We start from the raw sequence: 25,488 nt of genomic DNA on the forward strand, positions 1-25,488 counted from the left end.
GCATTTGAAGCTTTGGGGGATTGATTTTCGTTTTTATAACAGTGTGAAAACAAAGCAACTTTACAGTATTTAAAATTTTGGGTTTTCCCCAAGAAGTTTGAAATGAAACAGACAGAAACCAGATAGTTATAAAACTGTTTCATTTGGGTTTTATGATTTCAGGATGTTCGATAAATTAAACTGGATTTTGACCTTGGGTTTATCTAATGGGACGGATGTTTAATGTTTCTTTCAGAAACTGGTTGTGAACCAATATCTGTCAAACTGTTGTGAGGAATGTACAGATGGGGGACTGGCAGAAGCAAACAATGTAGAAGCCTCTTTAAATCCGTGGTGTGTGTAGTATGGGGAACAGTGGAAATGTATGGCAGTTACTGAAGTGAAGTGTTTCAGATCTGTCTTTAGACTGCCTGCAATTCAAAGAGGGGCTTTAGTTCTGACTCCTATTCTTTGATTGCCGTTTAGAATTTAAAGTTCAAGATGAGTTTGTTCTGTTTGAGCTTTTTACAAATATGTACAGTTTAACCAGGGAGAAAAAAGGTGGGGTAAGGAATGAGGAAGGATTTTGGTCTTTGAAACTGGTTGGCCCTAGATAAGGAATTAGGTGGGAAGGGATTTTGACAAGTTTCATCTCTAATAGTTAAGGTGAGCTGTTCATTGTCTTGCAAGACAGTGTTTCATAATGGCTTTTGTACATACTGAGGAAACAATTACTAGTGAATTTAATTTTTTTTTCAACAGTTTCAGCTTGACAATGGTTGAGGACACAGGAAAGACACTTATTTCATGAAACAGTTAATCAATTGTAGCTTTTGGAATGGACCCAATATTAGACAACCAAAGATCTTTAACTGCAGTTAGATTGAGGTTATTTAAATTAAAAAAGAACAATAAATACTGGTTGCAGTACTTGAAAGCAAACATGCTCATCACATTTTTACTGTTATGACTATTATTTTAATGGAAATTAATTTAGAAATTAATACAGTCTGTTAGGTGTAATAATGCTGCAGAATTAAAAACAATTTAGACTGTCTTGTGCTACTAATACACTTTCTATGCCTACTGTAATTAGATTAGAATTGTAAATAAATTGTGCCTCTTAATTTTGCATCATGCATTTTTCATCAGACAAAGTGGAGAAATGCACTGAAGATTCATGCACCTCAGTGTTGACTAACACAAGACTTCTGATCTTATTAACTCCACTTAAAACTGTTTTGACTTTGCTAAATAATCATTCATTTTTCATAAAGTTGAAAAAAGATGACAAAAATACAGGTTTCAGCTTTGTTTTGCATGTTTAGAAGAAAAAGGAAGTTGTAAAGATAATCTGGAGTATAGACTGCCCTGAGAGAAGTTTATAGCCATCTCACTGTGTATGTTATAGTAAGTGTTTTAATGTCTTCTGGCAGATGAATTGAGATTGAACTGGAAAATAATATTCCATTAATAATCCTAAGTGCTATAGAACAATGTAGTAGTCTTACTTCTTAAACCAGGTGATTTTTTTTCCTTTTTGTGACTAACTTGACAATTCAGTGCATTCATGAATTTCAGTATCTCACTTTTTTTTTTTTGTATAAACTGACTTAAAACATGCAAGTGTTTTTACACCTGCAAGCCTGAGCTTGTTTTATAGTAACAGATGATTTTTTTTGGAAAGAATTTGTCTGGCCCTTGTTGAAAGTTTGGCAAAGAGAGCCTGAACTTCACAGAGATTGCTTGGTTGGTGTTGTACTCCAGGACATCTGCATCTGTCAGAATGGCATAAGCTCATGTATGAGTGACCATCAGAGAGGGAATTGATTTTCACCAGACGCAAGTCCAGGCTTATGTGCTGCTTCTTCTTTATATCAACTCTAAACTCATTGCAGACATGTATCCCTTGGATTATTCCACTTTTAAACCTTTTATTCTGCCATTAGTTGCTGTTCTACTTGTATATGAAATCTTGGCACTGTAAAGTTTTTGTGAGAGAAACACATAGTATAAGCAGTGATGTGTTTTCTTGGCCAGTTATGAGAGCTAAAACCAGACTTGATATATTCAGTTATGGAAGATGTATCAAAATCAAGGATATAGTATTTGTTAGAGTGTATTTCTTACATCCTGTATGGTTTAATTTTAAGTAAGCCTGTAATGAGAAATACTTTAAACTAATGAACTGGTCAGAATATATAGAAATTCTTTGTAGAAGAGACTGGCTACTTTGCATAGTAAGTTCATAGGCTTGGCTCCTGAGTGCTGGTACAACTACAGTGCTGCTGTATGTGTGTTGCTTGAGAGTTTTCAGTGAGACTGACCATAATAAAACACACATCTCAGAATTTGCCCTACCTTACCTCAAGTCAAAGGTTGGACTTGATGATTTTGGAAGTCTGTTCCAGCCTTAATGGTGCCATGATCTGAAATCTAGATATCTGTTCCAGTAAGCATTTGGGTGCATTACAAACCATAAATTTTAATCTCGAGATGTAAAAAACCCACACACCCCTAAAAAAAATTCACAGACCAAAAGAGCCTTGAAATCTCATTCTTTTTCCTGAAGTGCTTAGAAGTGCTGGTATATCTCCCATTAAGCATATCCACTGTGTGTATATTGTTCCTTTAATTAGGGTTAGTTTTATGGGTGAGGACACACTAACAAATGTAAATCTTTGCCTGAACTTTCCTTTTAATCATTCCTACAAGTTGTAGCCACTGGATTTAGTTTTCTCTGGTTCAGGAACATTTTTCACCTTCCTTGTAGGAGCTTAAATCCTCTACCACAGTGAGGCACCAGAATTCAGGTATCTCTCACCATCTAAAAGGTTTATCATCTGTGCTGAAGCAATGAAAATTATCCCTTCACTGACATTCTTTGTACAATATTTTGCAGCTTTTTTGCTTGCTTTCTATGATTTGAGAAATGCCTGCACAAACAGGTGGGAGTGAAAGTGGCAAAGCTGTGCCAAATGCACAGCGTGAATGAGAGGAATAGGCCCCTATCTCTGATCCTTGGGAGTGCAGCTCCTGGAATGAACCAAGTGTTTAAATTGTAGCTGTATATCATATATTTTCATTATTAATCTATGGCTTTTTGCCAATGACATTAATCATTAAACAGAGCAATGTTTTGATAGTTGTATTTATGGTTGAATGGGTATGAAGCATTTGCTTTCTGTATATATTTTATATGTTTTATATATTTTTGAAAATTGCAAACTGCATACATTGGGGAAAGGAAATACATGTTTGTGAGATGAGTTTGTAACACATTTACTGATGTGTATTTATAATTTTTAATTTGTCCCTTTTTACTTTTCCTTGTTTTTCCTTTAAAACATAACTGTAAAGTAAGGAAAAGACAAAACTGCTGGGCTTTTAAGAACAGGGAAAATGTGCCAGAGTACCTGTTTTACTGTTTTAAAGACTTTATGAGGTTGTAATTACCATCTCTGAATTAAATTGTTTCATCTTTTTTCTGAATCTTCTTTGCTTCACTAATGCTTTTCTTAAGTCTCTCTCAACCTTTGTCACTTGTCAAATAATTAGGGAATCCAACTCTTTGTGTATGTTTCCTCTTTCAAATTAAGTACTTGCTGTTTTAATGATTGTTATATTATACAAATATTTTTTCCTGAGATAATTGCACACTGATTAAATGACTGCTATAATTGTCTTTAAAATGTGCCAAAAGAGGAGCATTTTTGTAAAAAGTAGTTAACAGATGGCAGGCATAGGAAGGAAACTTCTGGCTGGGTCAAATTACGGGAGTAATCCTACAGATAGCAAGGTGAGACTAGTTGACAAAATAAGTTAAATTTACATTATTTTTTAATGATATTGCAGGATAAGCGTGGTTGAATAATCTAAATAACTATTTGCAAACAGATGTCTTGTTAACACTGAAAAACTATAAAGCAATTCAGTGATGTAGGAGTACTGATATAACTGTGCAAGCTTGGTGTCTGGAAGAAGTGGTACCTAATTACAGAGAAAAGAGAAAACAAAATCCACGTTAAATTTTCTTTTAATGACAGCAACCCCATTCTATAGGCTGTTAAAGCTGCAGTTCAGTATATTCCCAAACTACAATTAGTTAAGAGGAAAAAAGTTTAAGAAAAAAGCTTCCTATTCTTCCACTTTTTGTTGTGTTAATGCAACCATTTGTACCATGAACCGAACTGGGAAACTCCTTCATGCACAGAGAAACTTTGCACTTCTTTGTCCAGGGTGTTTTTCAGGAATAGTCGTTCTGGTTTCGTTCTCTGTCACCCAGTCACGTTCCATAGGAACAGTGGAGGGGAGTTTATCGATGCATACAAATACCGAAGGTGTCAAGAGCAGGGGGCCAGACTTTCAGTGGTGCCCAGTGACAGGACAGGGGACGATGGGCACAAACTGAAACAGGGGAACTGCCATCTGAGTACGAGCTAAAACTTCTTTACTGTGAGGCTGGCAGAGCTCTGGAACAGCTGCCTAGAGAGGGTGGGGGGTCTCCTTCTAGTCAAGAACTGGACATGATCCGGTGCCATCTGTTCTGGGTGAACCTGCATTAGCAGGGGGGTTGAACTCGGTGATCCCTTCCAACCTCAGTCATCCTGTGATTGTGTGAGAGAGAAAGGAAAGGGAAGCATCATTTTCTGCAGTAGAGAAAAAATAATTGTGCAGGGAACTGTAGCCTCAAATGCAAAGATAGTGCAAGTGGGCTCGATGTGGGACTATCCATTGGCTCCAGTAGCCACTAATCTGCTTTGACTGACACCATTATCTAAACCCTGGACTTCTGAGTGGCCTCTAACATGCCACTGCCTCTAAAACTTCCAGAACAGCACTTTATCTTGAGTCATTTTGTAGAAAATCAACACTTTATGAAGTGTTAGTGAAATGTTATTATTGAAAGAGAAACAGAACTTGTAAAGATGTTAAGCAGTAGTAGGGCTTCAAACCCAGAGAATCTGAAGTACATTTGGAATTCATGTGGCTTTTGTCCAGATGTCTGTGTGCTTTGTGCACTCAGGTTTTATAGTTCCTTTTAGCTATTATGCTAATTTTAAATATAGAGATCCAAATAATTTCCAGCACTTTGCCTACCTAACAGCCTCCTACATCTGGAGAAGTGTTGTTTGCTGTGTTCATTATCAGCTTAAAAAAATTTGCTCAAGTTCCTGCTTACATGGATTTACAAGAGTGTGTCTGTTGTCAGGTGTTGAGTGGATTGAATTTGGAAACTCTAAAGGCTAATAAATATTAATTAGTGGGTTTTCAGGATGATGAGACTGAGAATTCTAATGCTGATTTGAGTAAGTTTGATAAATGCAACTAGCAATGTTAGTTGAGAAAAGATGACAAGTCTTACAGTTTTGAAAGCTGTGTAATTTGTAGTAGAGATTGATTTTTCTTTCATAAATGTGGCAGGTTTTCTTTTGTGTGGATTATTTGGCTTGTGTTTGTACTTACTTGGGTTTTTTGTTCCCTTGATATCTTACTGTGAAGGCAGGCATTTTAATTTATATCTCGTGAAATTGTTCCCATCTTACATACTGCCTTTTCAGGAGTTGGTATTTGAAAATAATTTCAATGTTTGTAGTGTATCACATACGTGCACATAATGCTATTCAGCAGCCTATTGAATTGCAAACCAGAATTAGTTTCATAGATTGATAGGAAGGTGTTTTTAAGAGATATTCATGACTTCACAATTTAGTTTTAGTTTATATGTTGGAAAGAAAACAGAAGTTAGGCTTAAAGAAGACATTGCAAATATTTTGGTTTCAAGCATTTTGTGTATTTCCGTATAGTTTGAAATGTTATTTTAAAAACCTGTCAGTCAAATCTGTCTTTCTGAAACAATCTTAAGTAATCTTAAAGGCAATTGTTTCACCATACTTTTTGTTTTTACTGAGTACCACATATATGGAAAGTTCTTGGATAATATTTTAAGCAAACTTACAAGAAAAACATACCTATTGTGATTTTTGTGACTTGCAACATGCTATGGCTTACAGTACCTGTTTCTATCTTCAGAAGGATAAGAAGTTACCATATATGTGGGTTGTTTTTCATCTTTAAGTCTTTGTAGCAGTTGTCCGTGAGGTCCAGGTATGGCTCAGCTTGATGTGTTGGCACAGGAACTTTAGTTCTTGCAACTCTTAAAAGCAGCACCCAGCTGTTACAGAACCTGAGCTGTCACAGGGAAGGCAGGTAAATTATTTAAGGAACATCTGAGGGACAAAACCAGACATGTGTCTTAGTGTCTTTGAGTTCAGTAAGAACAATTTTTTAAAAAGATTAGGCAAATTTATTTTGATGTGTCTGTATTGTAGCTCCTACTTATATCATCCTTTGGAGGATTCTTTGCTGTGCAATCACACAGGGTTATGAAATCTGATCAACTCCAGACACAACAGGAGAGATGTGTTTTGTGGTGCCAGCCCAGCATGCATTTTGGCTTAATATTGTTCAATGGCAAATGTGTTCAGGCTTGGACTGATTTCAGGGTTTCAGCAATGGTGCCCCAGCCTTGCTTGTTGGGCACAGAGGAACTGAGGGGCTCCTGCTTGTCCCTGTGCTTGGGGATGTCCCTGGCAGTGCCCTGTGGCCTCTGACCAGGCTGTCCTGCTCTGTGTCGATGGCACTTTCTGTTGAACTCCACTAAAGATGATAAGAATTTCTCTTGTCTTGACCTCTACAGTGGGTCTAGGCCTGCCACATTTGCCAGCAGCCACTGAGGTGAGATAAAAAATTATCACTATGCTTGTTTCTAGAGACCTGTCTTGCAAGTTTTTCTGCTTGATCCATAGCAAAAGTTCATACTCCTTGCTGGTGGGGATTTTTGTGTGGTTTTGTTTATTTGCTTTTGTTATGATTATCCCTAAGTTCTTGAATGCTGTGTTCTTCATCTAGACATTTTTTAGGAGACTTTTGGGGAAAAAACCAGTTTGTGTTTTTGCTTTTTTGGGTATCATTTGGCTGAAATAAAATTCTGCTGTTCTCTAGTAGCATTCTCTGACTTGGGGCCGCTATTTTCAAACCACCACCACTCCTTTTTGATAATTTCCTTCTCTTTAGGCATCTTGTTTTACTCCTTAATTAGGGGGGAGGATTTTGTTCATGAATATTTAATTGAGAAAACTAGATTCAACAGGAGTGGTTTCGTTAGGTTAGCATATATGCTAAGGGACTCTTTTGTGCTGAAGATTCCAGCATCTAAAGCTGTTGAAGTAGTTCACCCAAGCTGAAACAAAAAAATACCTAAGCTGGTTTGAATTGAAGTAGAAGAAGTATGGCCCCCCTCTTTGATTTAAATGGAAATATGCTGTGCAGTCAGTACTGATATTAGTGACTCCCCAGCTGTTGATGTTAAAAATAATTGCTTTTCCCAATTCCTGTCAGTGTATATATATATTAATGTGTGTTAAGTGCTGGGCTTTTCTATCTCACTGAAACTCTGTTATCTTAACATTTTGGATACTCTGTTAGATACCAAGTAATACTAGAAAGTTCAAAGATTGAGTAAACTTTTAAACTTCACTGCTTTTAATGAATAAAATTATTGAAAAGAGAGATGTTATGTGCCAGCCTTTCTGAATATGCAGTCTGTTTTGCTTTAAAGATCATTCATGATCAGTATTTCCCTATTAATTAGATTATACCTATTGTAGAAATAGGTGTGAGTGCTTCAGAAGAAGCTTCTAAGAGGGCGTTGGATGATGTTTCATTTCAGTGGATCAATATATTTGTGGAGATTTATCCTGGGGATTTTGAACTGTAGTGATTAGTCTTTTTAAAACAGAAATATGTTTCATTTTTCTTGTTCGTAAGTATTTCGTGAAGTATTTTACAGATGGATTTCCAGATGCCCACACAGGACTTATTTCAAACAGTGAACTGAAACCTGACTTTCCTTTTATAGATTACAGAGTTTAGTCAACTGTTTTTTAAGGAGTCAAATAATTGTGAAATTTGTAAGGTTAAGTTTGGTCAAAAATGCAAGAAAGAAAGAGTGTAGTGGAACTTTTTTTTTTTTTGCTAAAACATTTTGACCCCTGGGATAGGTATTAAAGGCTTCAGAAAATCTGTAGAGTCATGGCATGACTGTGAGTTTGGTCTGAGTAATTCAATGATGGATCTACCAGTTGTCATGAATATGATCATTACTTTTTTCATATGTAGGAGCCCACAGTTTTCTCCTGTTAAGTAATAGATACTGATATTTCTAGTGGGTCCCCCAGCCTAAAGGTGGAACACACACTGCAAGAGGCTTGGATCAATACAAGTAGTGAGTGTTACTGGTTCTGCACATGAAAGAGAGCACTGAGAGGTTTTGCTGAGGCAAGTGGGGTTTATTGGCATTGCCTGCCATGTTCCAGACAGCTCTGCTCGCCATTAGAGACTGGAACCCAAGAGAACTGGGTACATGATGGGCACAGAACACCAAACCACTGAAAAGTGACACCATTCAATGCAGTAGCCTGGCAGAGCAAGCAGGATGGGGTTCTCAATTTCCTTTATTTCCTGGCAATTTAATATGTTCCATTACATAGTGCCTCCTTTAAGAATTACAGTGCAAATTACACAGAGGTTTTATCCCACTAAATATTCTGGAAAACATTCTAACTCTATTTGGCAGTGAGCCCCAAAATGCTGTCTTCAAAGTCTTCCAAATGGAAGCTGTATGTGTGCTGCAGACTCATTCTGTAACCCTGATGCTGCCTGTGCAGCATGCCCAGGTTAGCAGCTGCTTACATGGAACAGTGGCTTGATTTTTCTCCCTGTGAATGACAGGGGAAGTCACTGGTTAAGAAGCTGCTACCAATAACAACTGTGGTATCTTCGCTATATTAGTACCAAAACATGATTAGTGATATTATTACTGGGTTCTGCAGCACTGAGATGTGAAACAACACCCTACGTAGAGAATGTGTGACATACAAACAGGTGCATGTTTCATCTTAGAAATATCACTAGTTTAAGGTTGCTGACCTTTCCATTAATGTTTTCATTTCTAAATAAATTTTAAAATTGGTTATAAGCATGGTGTTAAATGCCTTGTGAGGCACAAATCATACTCACATCCCAAATCATAAATTTACATTCTGAAGTGACTGTTACACAGATAAAACTTTGCCCAGCCATGTTGCTGTAGTTGTTAGCCATTCATTCACCAACGTTAGAGATAACAAGTATCAAAGATGGAAAAGATAAATTCTCCCCCGTGTCTTTACCCTTTATTTATTTTTTTAATCTATCTGTAGCGTTTCTATTTTAATTTGGATTAAATTTCACATATGCTTGTCTTGAAATTCTGAATCTCTTTTAAAGACTGAGACATGCATTACCAATGATGATAAACAAGAAAAAGAAGAGTATTATGAGCATATTGAAAGAACCACAATTTGGAATGCTTCATTTGCTCTCTTATTAGTTCCATACATGCACCAAAGAGAATGGAAAAATGACAGAACCCCGTGGATCTCCACTTGCCAGTGCTCTTGGCTTTGTGAAGCAATCCCAGCAGATGGTGTGGGGCAACTGTTGAACAAGAAAATAGCAATTCAGAAGGACTCTGGAGGGGCTTCTCTCTGGAGGAAAGAAACTGTGTTGCATATTTAGGTGAGCTTCCCATCAGTTGTGCAGAAGTAACTGGATTAACCATGGAAATCTCATTTCAGTATATTGTCTAAAGAAAACTACATTTCTTGCTGGGATTGCCATGCAGCAAAGGAGACTCTTGTGCACACATGTGGGGTGACACACATCCATACTGTAAGCAGTTATCTACACATGACTCTGTCAAGGCTGTGAGTTCTTTTTTTTTTTAATAGGTATACTTTTGATTACAAATCCACTATTAAAAATCACTAGAAGAGTTATTTATACAGGCTATTCTAGAGGAAAAAGGGTCAGAGTACTAGAATGGAGTTCTGAAGTCACTGAGTTGAGTTCATGCTTTTTTGGGTTTTTTTTGAGTTGAATTCATAAATAAATTTTATAATTCAAATAAGGAATGGATATTCCTTTAAGATTTTTCACCACAGGAGGTTAAAAGTAACTGCAATTTTCAAATTTCCATGTGATTATGATGTGAAAAAATAAAAAGCTAATTTGGAGAAAACCTCCAAACTATTGATTATCATTAATTATGCAATTCATTTATTTGTATTATGGTTGTGATACTATTTTGGTAACTTGATGTGCACAAAGGGATGCCTTGTTTAGTAATAAACACGAACAAAGACTCTGTGGTAAGGCATGAAGATCAGGTTTCCAGGTGGCTAATTTTAGCTGCTTTTAGTGCAGTTAATGTCAAGGTCATCTTGATTTTCCTAAGGACCTGGTAGACCAGGAAGAACTTGTTATGCTCGAGGCATTTGGTCCTTAGTCTTAGCATCTTTCTGCAGGTGTGTAACATTACCAGTAGGAGTAAAAGAACAATCCAAGCCATTGCAAATTTCAACCTTGGCTTTCTATTGTTAGACTAGTTAGGCTCATAATTTAGTTTGTAGTGGTAGTTAATGTTTGGGTCAGTAAATCCCCAAGTGAAAATGTTATTTTTAAAAAGTGCTTTATATAATTACAAATGCGTGACTCATTAAAATTCCAGAGAAAAGCATTATTGGTCCTTAAAATATATCAAGAATGGATGCAACTCAGGAGAGACACTGAGTCCTAAAGATTCTGTGAACTGAAAGTCATACTACTCTATCATGAATGCTTACTGTAAGAAAGCTGTTCTTACAGTGGAAGCCATGTTTTACTGTTGGAACAGATAAGGCAGGATTTGGGAGGGTTTTCCAGGACTTAGACCTTTTCTTGGTGTTAAACTTACCTTCTCCTTGGAACCTCTTTGTAGTGTTATGCAAAGGATGTGAAGAAATATTAATTGTGGTAGAGCAAATTAAAATGGGTTTAGGTTTAGGCCTTTGAGGGAAAACCCCCAGTGTCTGTAAGTGTTGAGGATGGTGGTTTGTCCTTGCTGGAGGAAGGACTGTTAATGCCAGTGAAGGTCTTCAAATGTATGTCCTGTGCAACCACAACAAAATGTTGGAGAAATGAAAGGCCTGCACATCAGAGCAGTGCAGGCTGTTGGGAAGACTTGGTTCTATCAATATTGCCTGATAACTTGATTGCTTTTACATCAGGTTAATTAAGAAATCATTCGGGTATGTTTAGGGTACCTTCTTCTCCTGAAAACCAGCACGTCAAATCTGTTTGAATGCTGCTGAGAAGGTGCTCCCCTGGCCGTGAGTCAGGGTGTGTGTGGGGAAATCTGCAGCTGTTGTCTGAGCTGGTCCAGCCTCGGTATTTTTTAGGGCTGACTCTGAGGTGTGAGCAGCAGCACGGCAGTACCTGCTGCTGTTGATGGCTTTTGCAGGCAGCAGCAGTGGTGTGAATTTGACGTGATTCCTGCCAATTTCCCTGCTGCCCACAGGATTGCGTGGAGCAGCAGGGAACTGACAGGAGGCTTGTTCACTGCGCTCGCTGCTGCTTGGCAAAGCCATTAGCAGCAGCAGATACCCTGCAGCTCTCTCTGTGCAGACTCAAGACAGCATTGCATTGGTTTATGTTCAGTTATATTTAGATTATTATCTTTGCAACCATGAGAAGGAAAACATATTTTTCCAAATAAAATGTTCAATTTTATATATGTGGCTGCCTCAGGGTTTTCCTTTCCATCTTCTCTATGTTTGTCAGTTAAGAATTCTCCCTATTCTAGAGGAAATAGGTTTGCAAGCCATTGGTGAAAGGGTATATGCCTTTAGGATGTTTGATCTGTGTTCCCTCTCAGTAAGGGGGAAGGGGTGTTTTCAGCTTGGTAAAAGGCATTGCCCTTTTTATTATAGGTGCTGTGGAGCTTTTGAAATGGTTTTCAGTGTGCATGATGTTTTATAACCATTCAATCATTTTATAGCTATGCATATTCTGGAATCATGAAATTATTATCAGAATAAAAGACCCCTGCTGAATTAGATGGCTTTTGTTGCTTTGGTTGCTAAGTACACACAGATCCCGTCCTCTGTAGGGCAAGTGTGTTTGTGTTCTGATCGCAAAACACTTGTGTTGCTTTCCAGTTTTGTTTTTGTGACAATGATGACTTTCTTGAGGAAGGTTTCATTACAGTTTTATTTAGCTTAGAATGGCTGGCTGGTGCCTTCCTGCATCTTCATGAATGTCATTTCCATATAGTTAGAAATGTCACAGCAAAATTTAAAAAAAAAGTATCAAATTTCTAACAAATAGCTTAATGTTTGTGCAGTGCAGGAGACAGAACTCGGAAGGGATAGTACAGAGCAAAGAGCAGAGGGTCAGCCTGAGCAATTATAACACAGAGAGCCTTATCCTGCATACTCACAAATCTACAGTAGGAATGTAGTAAATGTTGTTGAGGAGTAAATTGGAAGGCAGTTTTGACCTCTGAGTAAACATAGCAAAGAAACTTTGTTTTCAAGGACTAAAATGTCTAAGAAGATGATTGTAAAAGGATTAATGAATAAGCCATTTCTGTATAGCCCACTTAATTATTAAGCATTTTTTGTTTGTTTGTTTCTGGTCCAGAACGTTCAAGAACATACCAATGTAACAGTACTGTCTTTAACAGTACTTGGCTTAGAGCTGAAATTACACCAAGGGTACATTTGGAATGTTTCTTTTTTTTTTTTTGTTTAGCTGATCTCAAAATGCAACACAGTACATACATTACTTAGAATTTTTCCTAAGATATGAAACAATAACCCTAAAAGATAAACCTCTGTAATTTGTTATAGATACTGTAAACATAATGTAGAAACATTTTGGCTACAGTTCTCAAAAGTAAAATTAATATGTAATAATTTTCCTTCTGATTAAGCAGCACGTTTACAAAAATATCCTTGAATTTAAATGGTATTGTTAAGAAACCATTTAACTAATTGGTACCACTAGTGTTTTTACTGGACAAGGAATTCCATTTTGAAATTAATCTTAAATAGAAGTGAAATTCTGTTTTAATGCAAGGCTTGATCTCAAAATCCTTGCAATAATTTAAACTTTCTATGGAAAAACATACATATTGCAAAATAAAGGCACAAGTATATATTGAGCAAAACCGAAATCAAATCCTGATCTTTCTTCCTCTTGAACGGGCTTCAGAGAATCAAGGGTATTGCTAGGATGGAGCTATTCTGTCAAAAGCTTCTTGCGTTTTTAATAACCTTCCAAAAATCCCTGTCATATCTTCTTTGGGGTTTATTTGATATGTTTACAAAACGTATTTAAAAACTTGTCTGACCCTTTAAAATAGCACTTTAAACTAACCTCGGAATGAAGACGCGCTTACCACAGAGCCGTGTCCTGATAACCGAGGTGTTCACCGCAGGGTCCCGCAGGTCTGGGAGGGCAGAGGGGATAAAACCAAGCACTTCTTCCATTTTCTGTAGGAAGCAGGGGATGCCTGTCAGCAAAAGCTTGTGTAGTCCCTGTTGCCAGCTTGTAGGAATGAATGAAATGCAAGAAAAATAATTTTAAAAATATATTGAAAAGTAGATTGGAGAGCAAAATCAGTTTGAGGCCAGACACTAGGCCCGAACCGCTGTCCCCCCGAGCCGTCCCCGGAGCTGGAGCCGCAGGGCTGCGGCGGGCGAGGTCCGAGCGGGAGGAGCAGCGCCGGTTCCCACGGCTTTCCAGGGAGCGAGCGGCGCTGGGGGCGGCGCTGCGGGCGGGGAGCGCCAAGGGTTAAAGCCGATCCCCGCGGGGGTTAAACCGGAGCCTAATGGAATAATGACGGGTAGCACCATCTGCTGGCCTAGTTCCGCGGGGAGCGGGTCTAACCAGCGCTAATATTGGCGCTGATGCCGTTTGATGCTTTGTGCGTTTCTTTCCGCGCTTTGTTGGGCTCCTCTGTCCGCGCACGGCGGGTGCGCGCCGGGCAGGGCGCGGGGATGCTCCGGTGGCCGCGGCGGGTGCGGGGAGCGCCGTGCACGGCCCCGCTGCCGCCCGCTAAATAGGCCATTTAGCAGTCTTCTCCCCATGCTTTCCTCCTGAGCACTGCCGGGGGTGCTGGAAAAGCGGAGGGCAAGTCTTTGTCTGACGCCAAAAATGTCTTCAGTGAAGAGGCCAAGAGGAAGGGTAAGTGAGAGCCTGAATGAGTGGGAGGAGGAGGGGTTCTTTGGGCTAAAAGGCTAATGGGATTGAATAACCTTCCTTATTACTGGCTGCTGCTGCGGGAGCCGCATCGCCATCTTGAGCTGTTCCCGTGCTGAGTCCGGCTGTTTGTTCCAGCCCCGGGGCTTTAAGGTGGCATCGGGAGCGGCCCCATCCCTGCCTCCCGCCCCGCCGCCCATCAGGCATCTATAGAACGTGTATCCCGGGAAGTGCGCGGCGTTTGCCCGCAAAATGTGTGTCGAAATTCCTGGTGGCTTTTCTTCCTGCTCTAGGCAGAGGCGCATTTACGGGTGAGAACGCAACATAACTGTTATCTGCTGGGTTTTTGTGTTTGAATAGGAAATTCTTTCCATTCCTCCAAGGGGGAGGGGAGGAAAGCAAAAACATGTCTTCTGGCTGGCTGCAGGAGAGGCTCATCAGCCCAGTAAACAATTCTGCGTCCATGAAAAGGGCATTAAACCCCCGAAAATAAAAACAAGTTACGTTTTTTAACCAAGGCACTGAGCGCATGTTGATCTAAATAAAAGAAACGCTACTATCTGATCCTTTTACAGATATAGAGCTGTGTAATTTTAGTTTTGGTTTTATCTTTTGTCTGTTTTTTAATCTTGGTGTTGTTCGAGCATCTGTTGTGTTTATTATCACAGAATTAGTCCTGTAGGTCATTCCTCTGCTTTAAGGTAACTGTGGTCCTGGTATCCTACGAAAGCCAAACCACTGATGCTGTTACCTTCGGGAGCTTCTTGCTTTTTCATGTTTTACTGGAGGTGTTGGACATGTGTGTCAAATGTATGGGAATGCTGGAAAGGTGAAGGATTGGTTTCTTTAGCTACAGTTGCAAGGGGAAGGCTGAGTGAATTTTCAAAGGGTATTTTTTACTGGCTTTCAGTGTGTGGATTGGTTGTTTAAAACCCACAGTTGATGTAGTTACTCTGAAACCCACGCCATTCTGTGGGATAAACTGAATTCTTCTGGTTTTGTGTCTGCATGAATCTCTGACAGTTAACATTTTTTAAAAATGCATATCCATATTAAAAATGCTTGCACTTTATATTTTTAAAATAAGGGGATTTTATTTACTTTTTCTCTCTTGCTACAGCCTCCTTCCTCCAAGAAGACTGATGGTTCAGGATCATATACTAAGTTGCAGAATACCCAGGTGAGGACAATGTCTGAAAAGAAGCAGAAGAGAAAAACAGACTCAGAAAGTAAACAAGAGAAGGCCAATCGCATAATATCTGAAGCAATTGCAAAAGCAAAAGAGAGAGGAGAGAGAAACATTCCACGAGTAATGAGCCCTGAAAACTTCCCCAGTGTTTCAGCTGAAGCAAAAGAGGAAAAGAAGGGTAGAAAAGTGAAATCCAAACCGAAGGACAAGGAGAGCAAAAAGCCGAAAACTGGTTCCTCATCCAAAATTAAAGAGAAAACAAAAATTGGGTAAGTAGATTAAAATGTCTGTCTTCTCTTCAGACTGTAAATCCTTGATTAAAATGAAAACTGCTTACTGATAATAAAATGTTCGCCTCCACTGCCTACACAAAATTCTTCCTGATTAAGTCCATGTGTGGAGTCTCTCTTTCAGGAACAAGAATGAATGCTCTGTTTTCTCTTTAGATAAAATCACTGTAGGGCTGTCCTTTTGAAGGACTTACTTTAAATTCATATTCTAAAACATTCTGCACTCACTTGGAAGCACAGACCTAAGTATGTTTCATCTGGTGTTGTAATCAGTTCTGACTCCAAATTAAGTTTTTCTGTTTTATAAATGCTGCCTTTATCTGTTTTGGTCTGTAGCTTCAGTACAGTGTGCATGATAACCTGCATGGGGGGGGAACTGGAAGTTTAATTAAGTTCCAAGAAAGAGAATATTATAGAGATCACATATATCAAAAGTAAAGTGCATATTGGAAAAATTATGTTCTAAGCACTTTGTAGTCTTCGGTCATATCAATTTAATCTGCCCTCTTAAAAACTTTGCAGACTCAGCTGGCTCAAGCTGTGGATACCTTGGGGTAAGGAGCTTTCAGAGGACATGAGGTGTTAGAAGGCTCCAAGGGATTCAGTGGGTGGCACATGCTCTGACTCCACAGCTAACCTGTGTGTCCTGTTAAAGGAAAGAGGAGTGTCTGATTTCCAATGTGTGTCAGTTGGAACCTGAAATGAAAATCATACCTACAATCTGTTTTTTGTTTGTTTTGTTTTGTTTTTTTGAATCCTTGCTCTTTTTGTGAAAGCAGAAATATTAACTGGCATATCTCTCCAGTTTAAATGTCTCATATACATATGTACATTCTCATGATGGAGCTGAAATGAATGTTTTTTTAATCAGCCCTTTTCTTTGCATTTTCTTTTTTTTTCCCCCAAGAGTTCAGTGCTTTTCTCAAATATTTGAAGTAAACAACGTTAAGTAGTTAGGAAGGTTAAACATACTATACTCATACACTCAACTTGATTCTCAGTGTGAACTTTCATGGTGTTAATTTTTCTCTGTTCTGGTTCTGGGTTGGCATGTGATGCTGCTCACAATTTTGCTGGATAGTGCTTCCTTTTCTTTTTTCTTCCTCTTGTTTAAGGTGGCATTTTGAATGCGCCCTTCCAAAATTGATTTCACTTTCATGTTTCTGAATTTACTCATGTTCTGTAACAAACATTTTGTAGGTCTGTGTAATAAGAAAACTTACACACGGTTGTTTAGCTGGTATCAGTTTCATGAAGCTTTGGCATTTGTCCTTGTTCATTCTTTTGGATAATTGACAAAACCTGCTAAAATAAAATCCTTATGATACACTGCATAGTTCCCATAATATTCTTAGTGTAGTTAAACAAATCAAAAAAAGAACTAGGCTGTTAACCTTCAATTTACAATTCTGCATTCAGTTTTGTCTTTGCAAAATGATTTGCTATGTACATCTCTTTTCAGGATTTCATCAGAAGGTGTCAGTTGAGAAAGAGATGTTTCTCAAACTATGTTTTACTTTGCTTGATGCAAAGTACATGCAAGCTGCTGAGGAACTCCTGTTTAATTAAGTGTGGTTAGTGTTCCATAATTTTGCGCTGAGCTGCGAAGGTTTTCCTCCCTATTGTTTACCACTTTAATCTGCTAATGCCCCAGTGCCTCTCTGTTAACTTAATCATGCTGCCAGGTTTTGCTTTAACTCCATGGGATATGTACATAAAGATTTAGCAGTCAGGTCCTTTTAAAGAGCAGTGAAGAGAGTAATGTAGAGCCACGTATTACAGTTTGGCACAGAATTTTTGTTTTGATTTGCAGCTGTGCATCTAATGCTTCGAGGCATCCAGATAGTTGATTTTTGTATCCAGATCCCTGTGTTACGTTGAGTTAGCACTATTTGTTATTATTTATATAAATACATTAAATGATAACTGTTTAGCAAAGAATATACCATTGATTTTGCAGAGCAGTAATTGCAATAAGGCTTTGTTTTCTTACAAATAAAATCTTAGAGGCTCTGCTTTCTATGAAAATTTAACTATTGATCTCACAGAATAGTAACTGTAGAATGCTTTTATTTGTCTTTTCAAAGGTGGATTAAAAGATTGTGTGATTAATAAAGTTTGTTTTATCCTAAGAGCAACCTTAAATAACTAGTAAGGATTTTAGAAGGCTAAAGGACTCTTGTAAAGGTTTTTTCCTGACATCCATTCTTAAAAAAATATTTCTTAATGAATCTAAGCACATCCTCAGAGTTATTGTTGTGTCAAAATAGCATTGGGTTTTTTAAGTGTGTGTCACTCCCTTGATTTTTCTTGTTACCTTAAAATAAAACAAACTCTGACTGAATCTTAGGAGAAAATTTTGCCGTGCTAAAGTAATACCTTTAAAAGACAAGTGCATTACTGGGCAAGAAGGGGAAGGTGAGATCTCAGTTGAATGAAAATGAGGTTTTTTTCCTTGGAAAGAAGAATTTTTGAGATCTGTTTGAAAAAGGATAAAAAAATATATAGTTTTTTCTTCTTTAACCAAAACGGAGAAGAACTTTAAAAAATAGCAAAGTTGTTTATATGATATTCCTTGCATTTAATCAGAAAATAAAATGTGAAGTCTCCTCGTGCTTTAAAAAAAGATAAGTAAGTACACAATTTCCAACTGTTATAAACTATTATCAACTAATTTTTCTAAAAGCAATAAAATCATGAGTGAAACCACAGAGCTACTAAAGGTTTACAGTATAAAAAGAATAGGCTAAATACACATTTTGAACAGTAGTGGAGAATTTGTTTCGGTGCATCTGCACTTCCATTTTAGAAGGAGCTCCACCGTGGTATGTCCATCCCAGATGAATGCACTTCATTCAGTGTTTCCTACAGCAAACACGTTTAACTTGCAGGAACTGCTGAGAAGGCTGGGTTAGTTTGGGTTCAGAGGTGGGTGCAGAGTTGTGTATTTGAGAAGATCCAAAGTAAGGCAAACATTTTGGGTGACCCCTGGTTGCTTTGCAGGCTAATATGGAGTTGGAAGAGCTGAAACTATAACAAATATACTGATTTTTTATGTTTGTTTTGGAGAATGTTTGGGAAATAGATTTAATCTGCTCTTTCACATCTCTGCTAGGAGCAAACAGAGCCAGTTCAATATGAGCACAATTGTACCCTCTGTAGTCCAGCTCTTAAACAGCCAACTCTTTTAGATTGTGATTGTAGACTTTACTCACATCTTACAGGGGCTTTGTCTGTGTAGCATGTCCTGTGTTGCTCTTGAGGAGGATTTTGAGAGTTACAGTTATCCCTCTGTGAAAATTATACACCCTGGGCTGGTGCTTCTGTAGAGCTGGAACTGGAACACCAGTTGCTGAACAGACCTTGATAAAATTGCCTGGTAGACATAACTTAATAAACATCACTTATTAAGAAAAGTTTTTAAAAGGTGTCCTTTCAATTGTAATACAGCACAGTTTTTACTGAAATTGAGTAGCCTTCATCTAGGTTCAAAATGAGTTTTATCTACTATGTTTAGTGTTAGGGGACAGGATGATTTTTAACAGTCTTTTTCCTTGCTACTCAAACACAATTGGTATATGTTTGGTGGCTTCATCTTAACTGTTTATATTTTCCTTAGTGATTCCTCTGAGAGCTACACCTACAGGAAAAATGTATAGCATGCTGCTTTGCAATTTATCATTGCTAGTTAAAAATTGCCAGCAGTTACTTTCTAAGCAGGCTGTAGTTTCTAAAGGTGAGGATTAAGGTTTTTAATATTCTGAGCTGTTCTGTCAAAGAAGTAATGCCTATTAATTTTAGTGAAGTGGTTTAGAACTGGATTCAGTGGTTGGTAAAGTTTCTGTACCATGAACATTGTGAAGATAAGTGACTAAATTATGTTATTACCAAGAACCTTGTAAGGGTATGGCAGAAATTATAAGAATGCATGTATAATATATTTAATGTTACCAAATTAAGTAACCATTTTGCTTTGTGCATTGATTACTGATTAAGTTGTTTCTTTAAAATTTACTTTACAATTTCTCTGCAGACTGCAGAACCACTTTTCATTATCCTGGCTGTTTACCAAGGTGCATTGACGTTTAGGAAACTATTTAAACCCTTTCATATTTTTGCATAGAACTGGTTTCCATTTATAAACTTTTTCTAACTGATTCTTCTTCTTCCATCTAAGGTGATGCATATTTAAACTAAGAAGTCTACTTCTTATCAGTTGAGATGAAGAATTATGAATTTGTGAACATTCTGTTGTTCAAAAAAGTAGATTGGCATTTAGGTTTTATAGCTCTCAAAGTATTCCCACCTACTCAAACATAAAATTAAATATCACGGCCCTGATGAAAAGCAGCAGCTCTGCACTGGTGATGTAAAGGACAATATCGGCAGACTACGTATTGGTTTGGGTTTTTTTAATCACTGCATAGTTTAAATAAATAAATCCCCCAAATTGTTAGAACTCAATGTACAGAAGTTTGAGTCAGGGTGATAGTCTTTAAGTTCAAAACTATTTCCTGTTACCAGAAATGGCTGTATTGTTTCATGTACTAAAAGAGCAATGGTAGATTTTGTTTATTAACCCTTAAATTACTTAGCAATGAATCCTGCAAGTGCTGTGGGATCCTGTGCACTACTCAAGTGAGTAAATGTCCTTATTGCCTTGAACCTTAAAGTAGGTCTCAAAAATACTGTTTACAAGACAGGATTTTTAGGGCCTAAGACCCTGACAGATGATCTTTGTTTCCTTGTTAAGATGGTTTGAAACCCTCGTAAGCTCAGGTAGCAACAGGAGACATGGGGAGGAGGTGGAGGGGAAGTGATTCACCTGTTACACTGATCCTGTGTTGTTCAAGTGTGAATACCCAGCACTTGAATGTCCTGGGAGGCAGATGCTGTGAGTTGTGTTTGTGTTTCATGCCAGTCAGGTAAATGCTGGGGAACAGGTCTGTGGTCAGAAGGAAGGGATGCTTGCTGAATCTTCGAGTTTGGGTAGATCTGTTAAGATCATGAAATTCTGTTGTGATTAAAATAGCACAAAAATTCCAAATTTGATCATCCTTCTGGGATATCTTTGCATGCACTGAGCTGTGACTCCCTGATGAAATTTCCTCTGATCTCAGATTATAGTTTTGATGCATAGTTTGGGTCTCAGTGACATAGTCTAAAGTTTCTCATGCAAACTATATGAATACAAAATAGTGTGGTCTTATCAAATAAATAACTAAACACTTGCTTTTTATTTTGCATGAGCTTGAAATGACTGTTGGTTCCAAAAAGACTATAGGAGTATTTTAAAAATTTGTGCACAGTCCAGAAGTTATTAATTTGAAATACAAACCTTGGCTAATACTAGTGTTTTAGTATTATTGATTAAAAACCTATGCTAAACGAGTAAGAGGAAGTGGTTTTCTACAAGTGATTTAACTCTTATTCCAAGAGGATACACTATCTTGTCAAGGAAATAGCTTCTTTGTATTTTAGGAAAGTTTTTAGTGATAAATGCTTTGTTTATAACATGGGAGTTGATAACATAAGAGTTTTATTGTTACTAATATAGCAAAGTGATTTTGCTATGAATTAAGATATATGGGAGGTGGCTTTGGGCATTAATAATTAGTTACTTGGTGTTTTTCTGTTTTGGGAAAATGGAAGTAAAATAATTAAAGGCATGCACTGAAGGCCAGCTATACTTGCTATTCCTGACATGCCTAATACATAGTTGCCAACTTTTCTTTTTTCCTACTCTCTAATACTGCATGTTCACTATTTGGAGGTCTTTGAAAACTATCATTTCAAAGCTATTCAGAGTACTCTCAATGCTTCCATCACCTTGGAAGTTGGGAGTGCTGTGCTAAGGGTCAGAAGTAATATTGGCTCATAAGATGTCTTCTTGTTAAACTTTTTTGTGGTGTAATTTTTTCAATGTCTTTAATTCATAGTTATAGAAGAAGGAAATATATATTGAAGAAATGGACAATGTCTAATTGTTGAAGTATTTCTAGATGTTATGTAGTAAGATCATTTAAAAAGGCAAGAGAATGTGAAATTGGAGTAGTGATATTATTTATTCTGTGTCTACAATATGCTGTTAACTTTTCATAGAAACAGAATAGCTAGTTTCTGCTCAGAACAGTTTGTTTCAAAGAGGGGAAAAAGGGATTTTAGCCAAGGATCTTTATGCTTTCATGCAGAAATTTATAAACTGGCAAGAGAACTTTCTCTCTCAATGAAAATCTTTCACAGGATTGATCCAGTTTACAAGCTTCCTAAAATCATTGTTTTCACATAGCAGATTTCTTAAGAAGTTTTTGGCCAAAATATGAGCAGATTGCATTTTTACTGATAGAAATGCATGACTTTAGCATCATTCTGTCTTTCAGCAACTTTTGATAGCAAGGTACATTGTGATTCTGGGCACTGGATCAGAAAGAAGTGAAACTGTGCATTTATCCTCTCGTTGGCACCATATCCATATAGAGGAAGAAACATTCTGATCTGCAACATGTAGAGAAGATGTTAAGAATATTTCAGGGAGATGCCTGTGGAGTATGGGAGTCAGAGAATACAAGCTCAAGGCAAGACACAAAAGCTGACAGAGGCAGGGGCAGAGCAGGAGGTGAACATAAAAAGGTGAACTACAACTGCAGAGAAGGAGAGCAACAAATGGGCAAGGAAAGGTGTAGTAGAGCAGTCTAATCACAAAAGAATCTTGTGTTCTAAAACAGAAGGTCCTTAAAATCCTCTGCTATTCAGTGCACATCACTACAACCCATAGTAAATGTCTTCTCTCTTATTATGCTTCTTGAATACAAAAGGAACCTGAGCCTAAAATACAAGGCAGTGGTGCATGAAGTGAGAATGAACTATAGTTGCATGCATAGAAATGCTTAACATACCAATATGCATTTATCAGTCATTTTAATACAATATTTCACAACATAGGATCAAAATTTGGAACAGGTTGTTCAGGCATCTACCAGGTTTTAGTTGTGGAGATAAGTAGAACTTAACTGGACTGAGCAATATAAAAGAACTCTGAAGTTGGTTTTGAGTAGGGACCAGAAGGTCTTCCAGAGACCTCTTTCAGCTTGACTTTAGTCTCAACATTTACCTGATTTAAAGAACATTCCTTTTTCTTCATTGTTAGTAGTCTTCTTTTTCATTTAAAAATCAAAATGTGTGTCAGATTCACAATCATCTCTACATGCCATACATGTAATCAGGCCTTTAATGCCTTTGCATCAAAGAGCAGACTTGGGATCTTGTATTTGGTCAAGATGAATAGTAATTTACAGATTATATCATGTGAGTTCCCTGCACTGAATATGCTCTATGCCCAGTTGTTTCGTTGAAAAGATCAGGAAGGGACAGGTCCAGGTCAGCACAGCTTGTTGCCTTTAATGACATCTGGACAGAATTTACAAGTGTGTGTACCCAATGGATGCTCTCCTGGAGGGGCCAGAAGCAGATGCAGTGGGAAGAATTTAAGAGCAGAGAAAATATGTATGATACTTATTACTATTTTTCCATACTCTAGAGATGCAGACCAGGAACTTCATGGGATGGATATTGTTTCATGAACCATCTTCCAAGAAATTCTCTCATAAGTTTGCCAGGTTTCCCTTTAAATCCGTGTTAAGTTGTAGCATCCAGAATTCCATTTAACAAGAAGCTCAGACACCCAATCACAGTGTGCCTTGTCTGCAGCACTTTGGAATGCATTAGCTAATTTGACATATTAGCTGACAAGTGCTAATGTAACACTTAAATTTTATGAAACAAAGTGAGATAAAAATGCAAAAAGTGATTTATCCAAGTCCATCATTAGCAAGAGTCATATTGGACAAACACCCGAGAATCCAAGAGTCTTAAAACCAAAAATCAAACCAAGAAAAGGATTCCTAATCAGAGCTTGAAAAATGAGGGGAAAACCCCCTCAAACTAACCTTGAAGACAGTAGAAAAACAGTGTGTTCATTGTTGAAGTTATTTCCTGCTATTATGAAACAAGTTTTCTAAGTAATCATTAAGCTGAGAACACCTGATGGGAAGCCAAGGAGCAGAATTTACTTGTGCCCAAACAGCTCTGTGAACAAGCAGCTCTGTGGTGGCTCTGACTGCAACTTCATTTCAACCCGCCAGTGCTGTTCACTTTGGGCTACCAGTAAAAAATATGGCAGTGGAAAATCTGGGAGGTTTAAACCTTTCCACTGAACATACATGATGATTAAATATTGAAAACTAATGAAAACATTCACTGCTTCTGAAAGTACACCTAGAATCTTTTGTAAGTTGGGTTGCTTAAACTTTCCATAGTGTTTTGGTAATTTAAATGTTTATTTTCTGTGTGGACTGCTGGTCTGGACATAGTAAATATGTGTGTGTTCTCTTATGTGGACACTTGCAAAGAAGCAAATGAGATACAAGTGTTTCAACCATTACCTTCTCATCAATATTTTTTTTCAGGTGACCAGTACAGTTAATGCTATTTTGGTGTAAAATAAATTGTACTGTTTGTATAAAGACTGAAGTCTTACGTTAAAATGTGTTTATAATATGGCAGTAGCAGCTTGAATGCAGGAACTTACTTCATTTTCTGTTATGTGGATCTACTGATTAGAAACTTTATAAAAATATATTTTAGGACAGCTATTTATCTGTGTTTTTATTGGGTACTTTGTCATCATTCTGCAATGATTATGAATTACTGAGCCACTGCAAACATACTTAAAGAAGAGTATTTGGCACATTTCAAATGCAAAAAAAATATTTTTACAGCTTTTAGTTCAAAACAAATCTGATTAATTGTTATTGTGGTTTACAGCATAATCTTTAAATCCAAACAAAGAAATAGTTGGTGCTTTTTTATTAGGGTCTAACTAATTTATTCAGCACAATGTTGGTTCTTAACATTTTCTGATGGGTTCTAATAGTTCTTACAGTTAAAATTGCTCGATTTTGGATGTTGCTTTACTTTTTTTTTCTAAGGGCAAATAAGATTCATGCAATTCCTTTATTTCTACTATTGAATGACTTAAATTTAAGCATAAAAGTTTTGCATGGCAGACAGCTTTGAGTATTTTTAGATTGTTCTCCCCAGCTAACTTTTTTTAGTAAAAATAAGATAAGAGGCATTTTACAATGGTAAATTATTTATGATAAATAAATTTGCTGTTGTCATCTGCAGATGGTATCTCTGCTAACTTTCTATAGTTTACCCTTGTCAATTGGTTTAAATGTTGGATTTTGCATTTCTGTTACTTGTTTAAAGATTTCAAATCAGTATGACATGGAGAGTTTGTGATAGTAAGGTAAAGAACACTGGTGAGCAATACTGTCTGTTGTACAGTATTTGAGACCCATTTTTCATTTTTCAGCCAGTGGTTCTTTCTGAGTTTTGCATTAAGAGTATGGGTGTTGCTTTTAATCCTGAAGTTACCCTCACTAATGTATGGCATTCACTTCAGTGCTGGGGTTTTGTTTCTAACAGAAAGCTCATCATCACACTGGGTAAGAAGCAGAAAAGAAAAAATGAATCTTCAGATGAATTGTCTGATGCTAAGCAGACTCCACAGCGACCACTGAAAGATGAAGACTCACAGGTAAGTAGTCAGAGTTTTCTCTTTTAAATTTGTACGTGTTGCCATTTCTACAGGTCTTTTTATCCCCTCTCTCCAAAAAGTCACACTCCCTCTGACACAGTGACAGTTACTCTCCCACTGCTGTCCATCTCATACGTAGAACCTTTCATCATCAGATGCTTTTCCCAGTTGAAAATCAGAAAATCCTAAAAGTTATTCTGTAGTGGGACATTGGTGCCCTGTTTGTATTTGGTTTATTTCAGTACAGAAGTCCATAGATGTGATACTGTAAATACTTGCACTGAGCCTGCAGTTAGACCTGC

General features: G+C 37.5%; 1 protein-coding gene across 10 annotated transcripts in view; it reads left to right on the forward strand.

Annotated features, from left to right (window-relative positions):
- Window positions 1-25,488, forward strand: part of CHD9 (chromodomain helicase DNA binding protein 9) — an 87,081-nt gene that overhangs the window by 19,658 nt on the left and 41,935 nt on the right. For 6 of the 10 annotated variants that reach the window (XM_071567511.1, XM_071567512.1, XM_071567507.1 and 3 more), the window contains 2 exons: window positions 15,227-15,564; window positions 25,075-25,186. In XM_071567511.1, the coding sequence (XP_071423612.1) occupies window positions 15,227-15,564; window positions 25,075-25,186 (450 nt within the window). Of the gene's footprint in view, window positions 1-13,994; window positions 14,092-14,285; window positions 14,418-14,914; window positions 14,936-15,226; window positions 15,565-25,074; window positions 25,187-25,488 lie in introns of those variants that run through there. The other 4 variants (XM_071567516.1, XM_071567513.1, XM_071567515.1 and 1 more) reach the window with 4 other exon arrangements.

Source organism: Pithys albifrons, chromosome 12 (assembly GCF_047495875.1).
Source record: "Pithys albifrons albifrons isolate INPA30051 chromosome 12, PitAlb_v1, whole genome shotgun sequence".
Classification (NCBI taxonomy): Eukaryota; Metazoa; Chordata; class Aves; order Passeriformes; family Thamnophilidae; genus Pithys; species Pithys albifrons.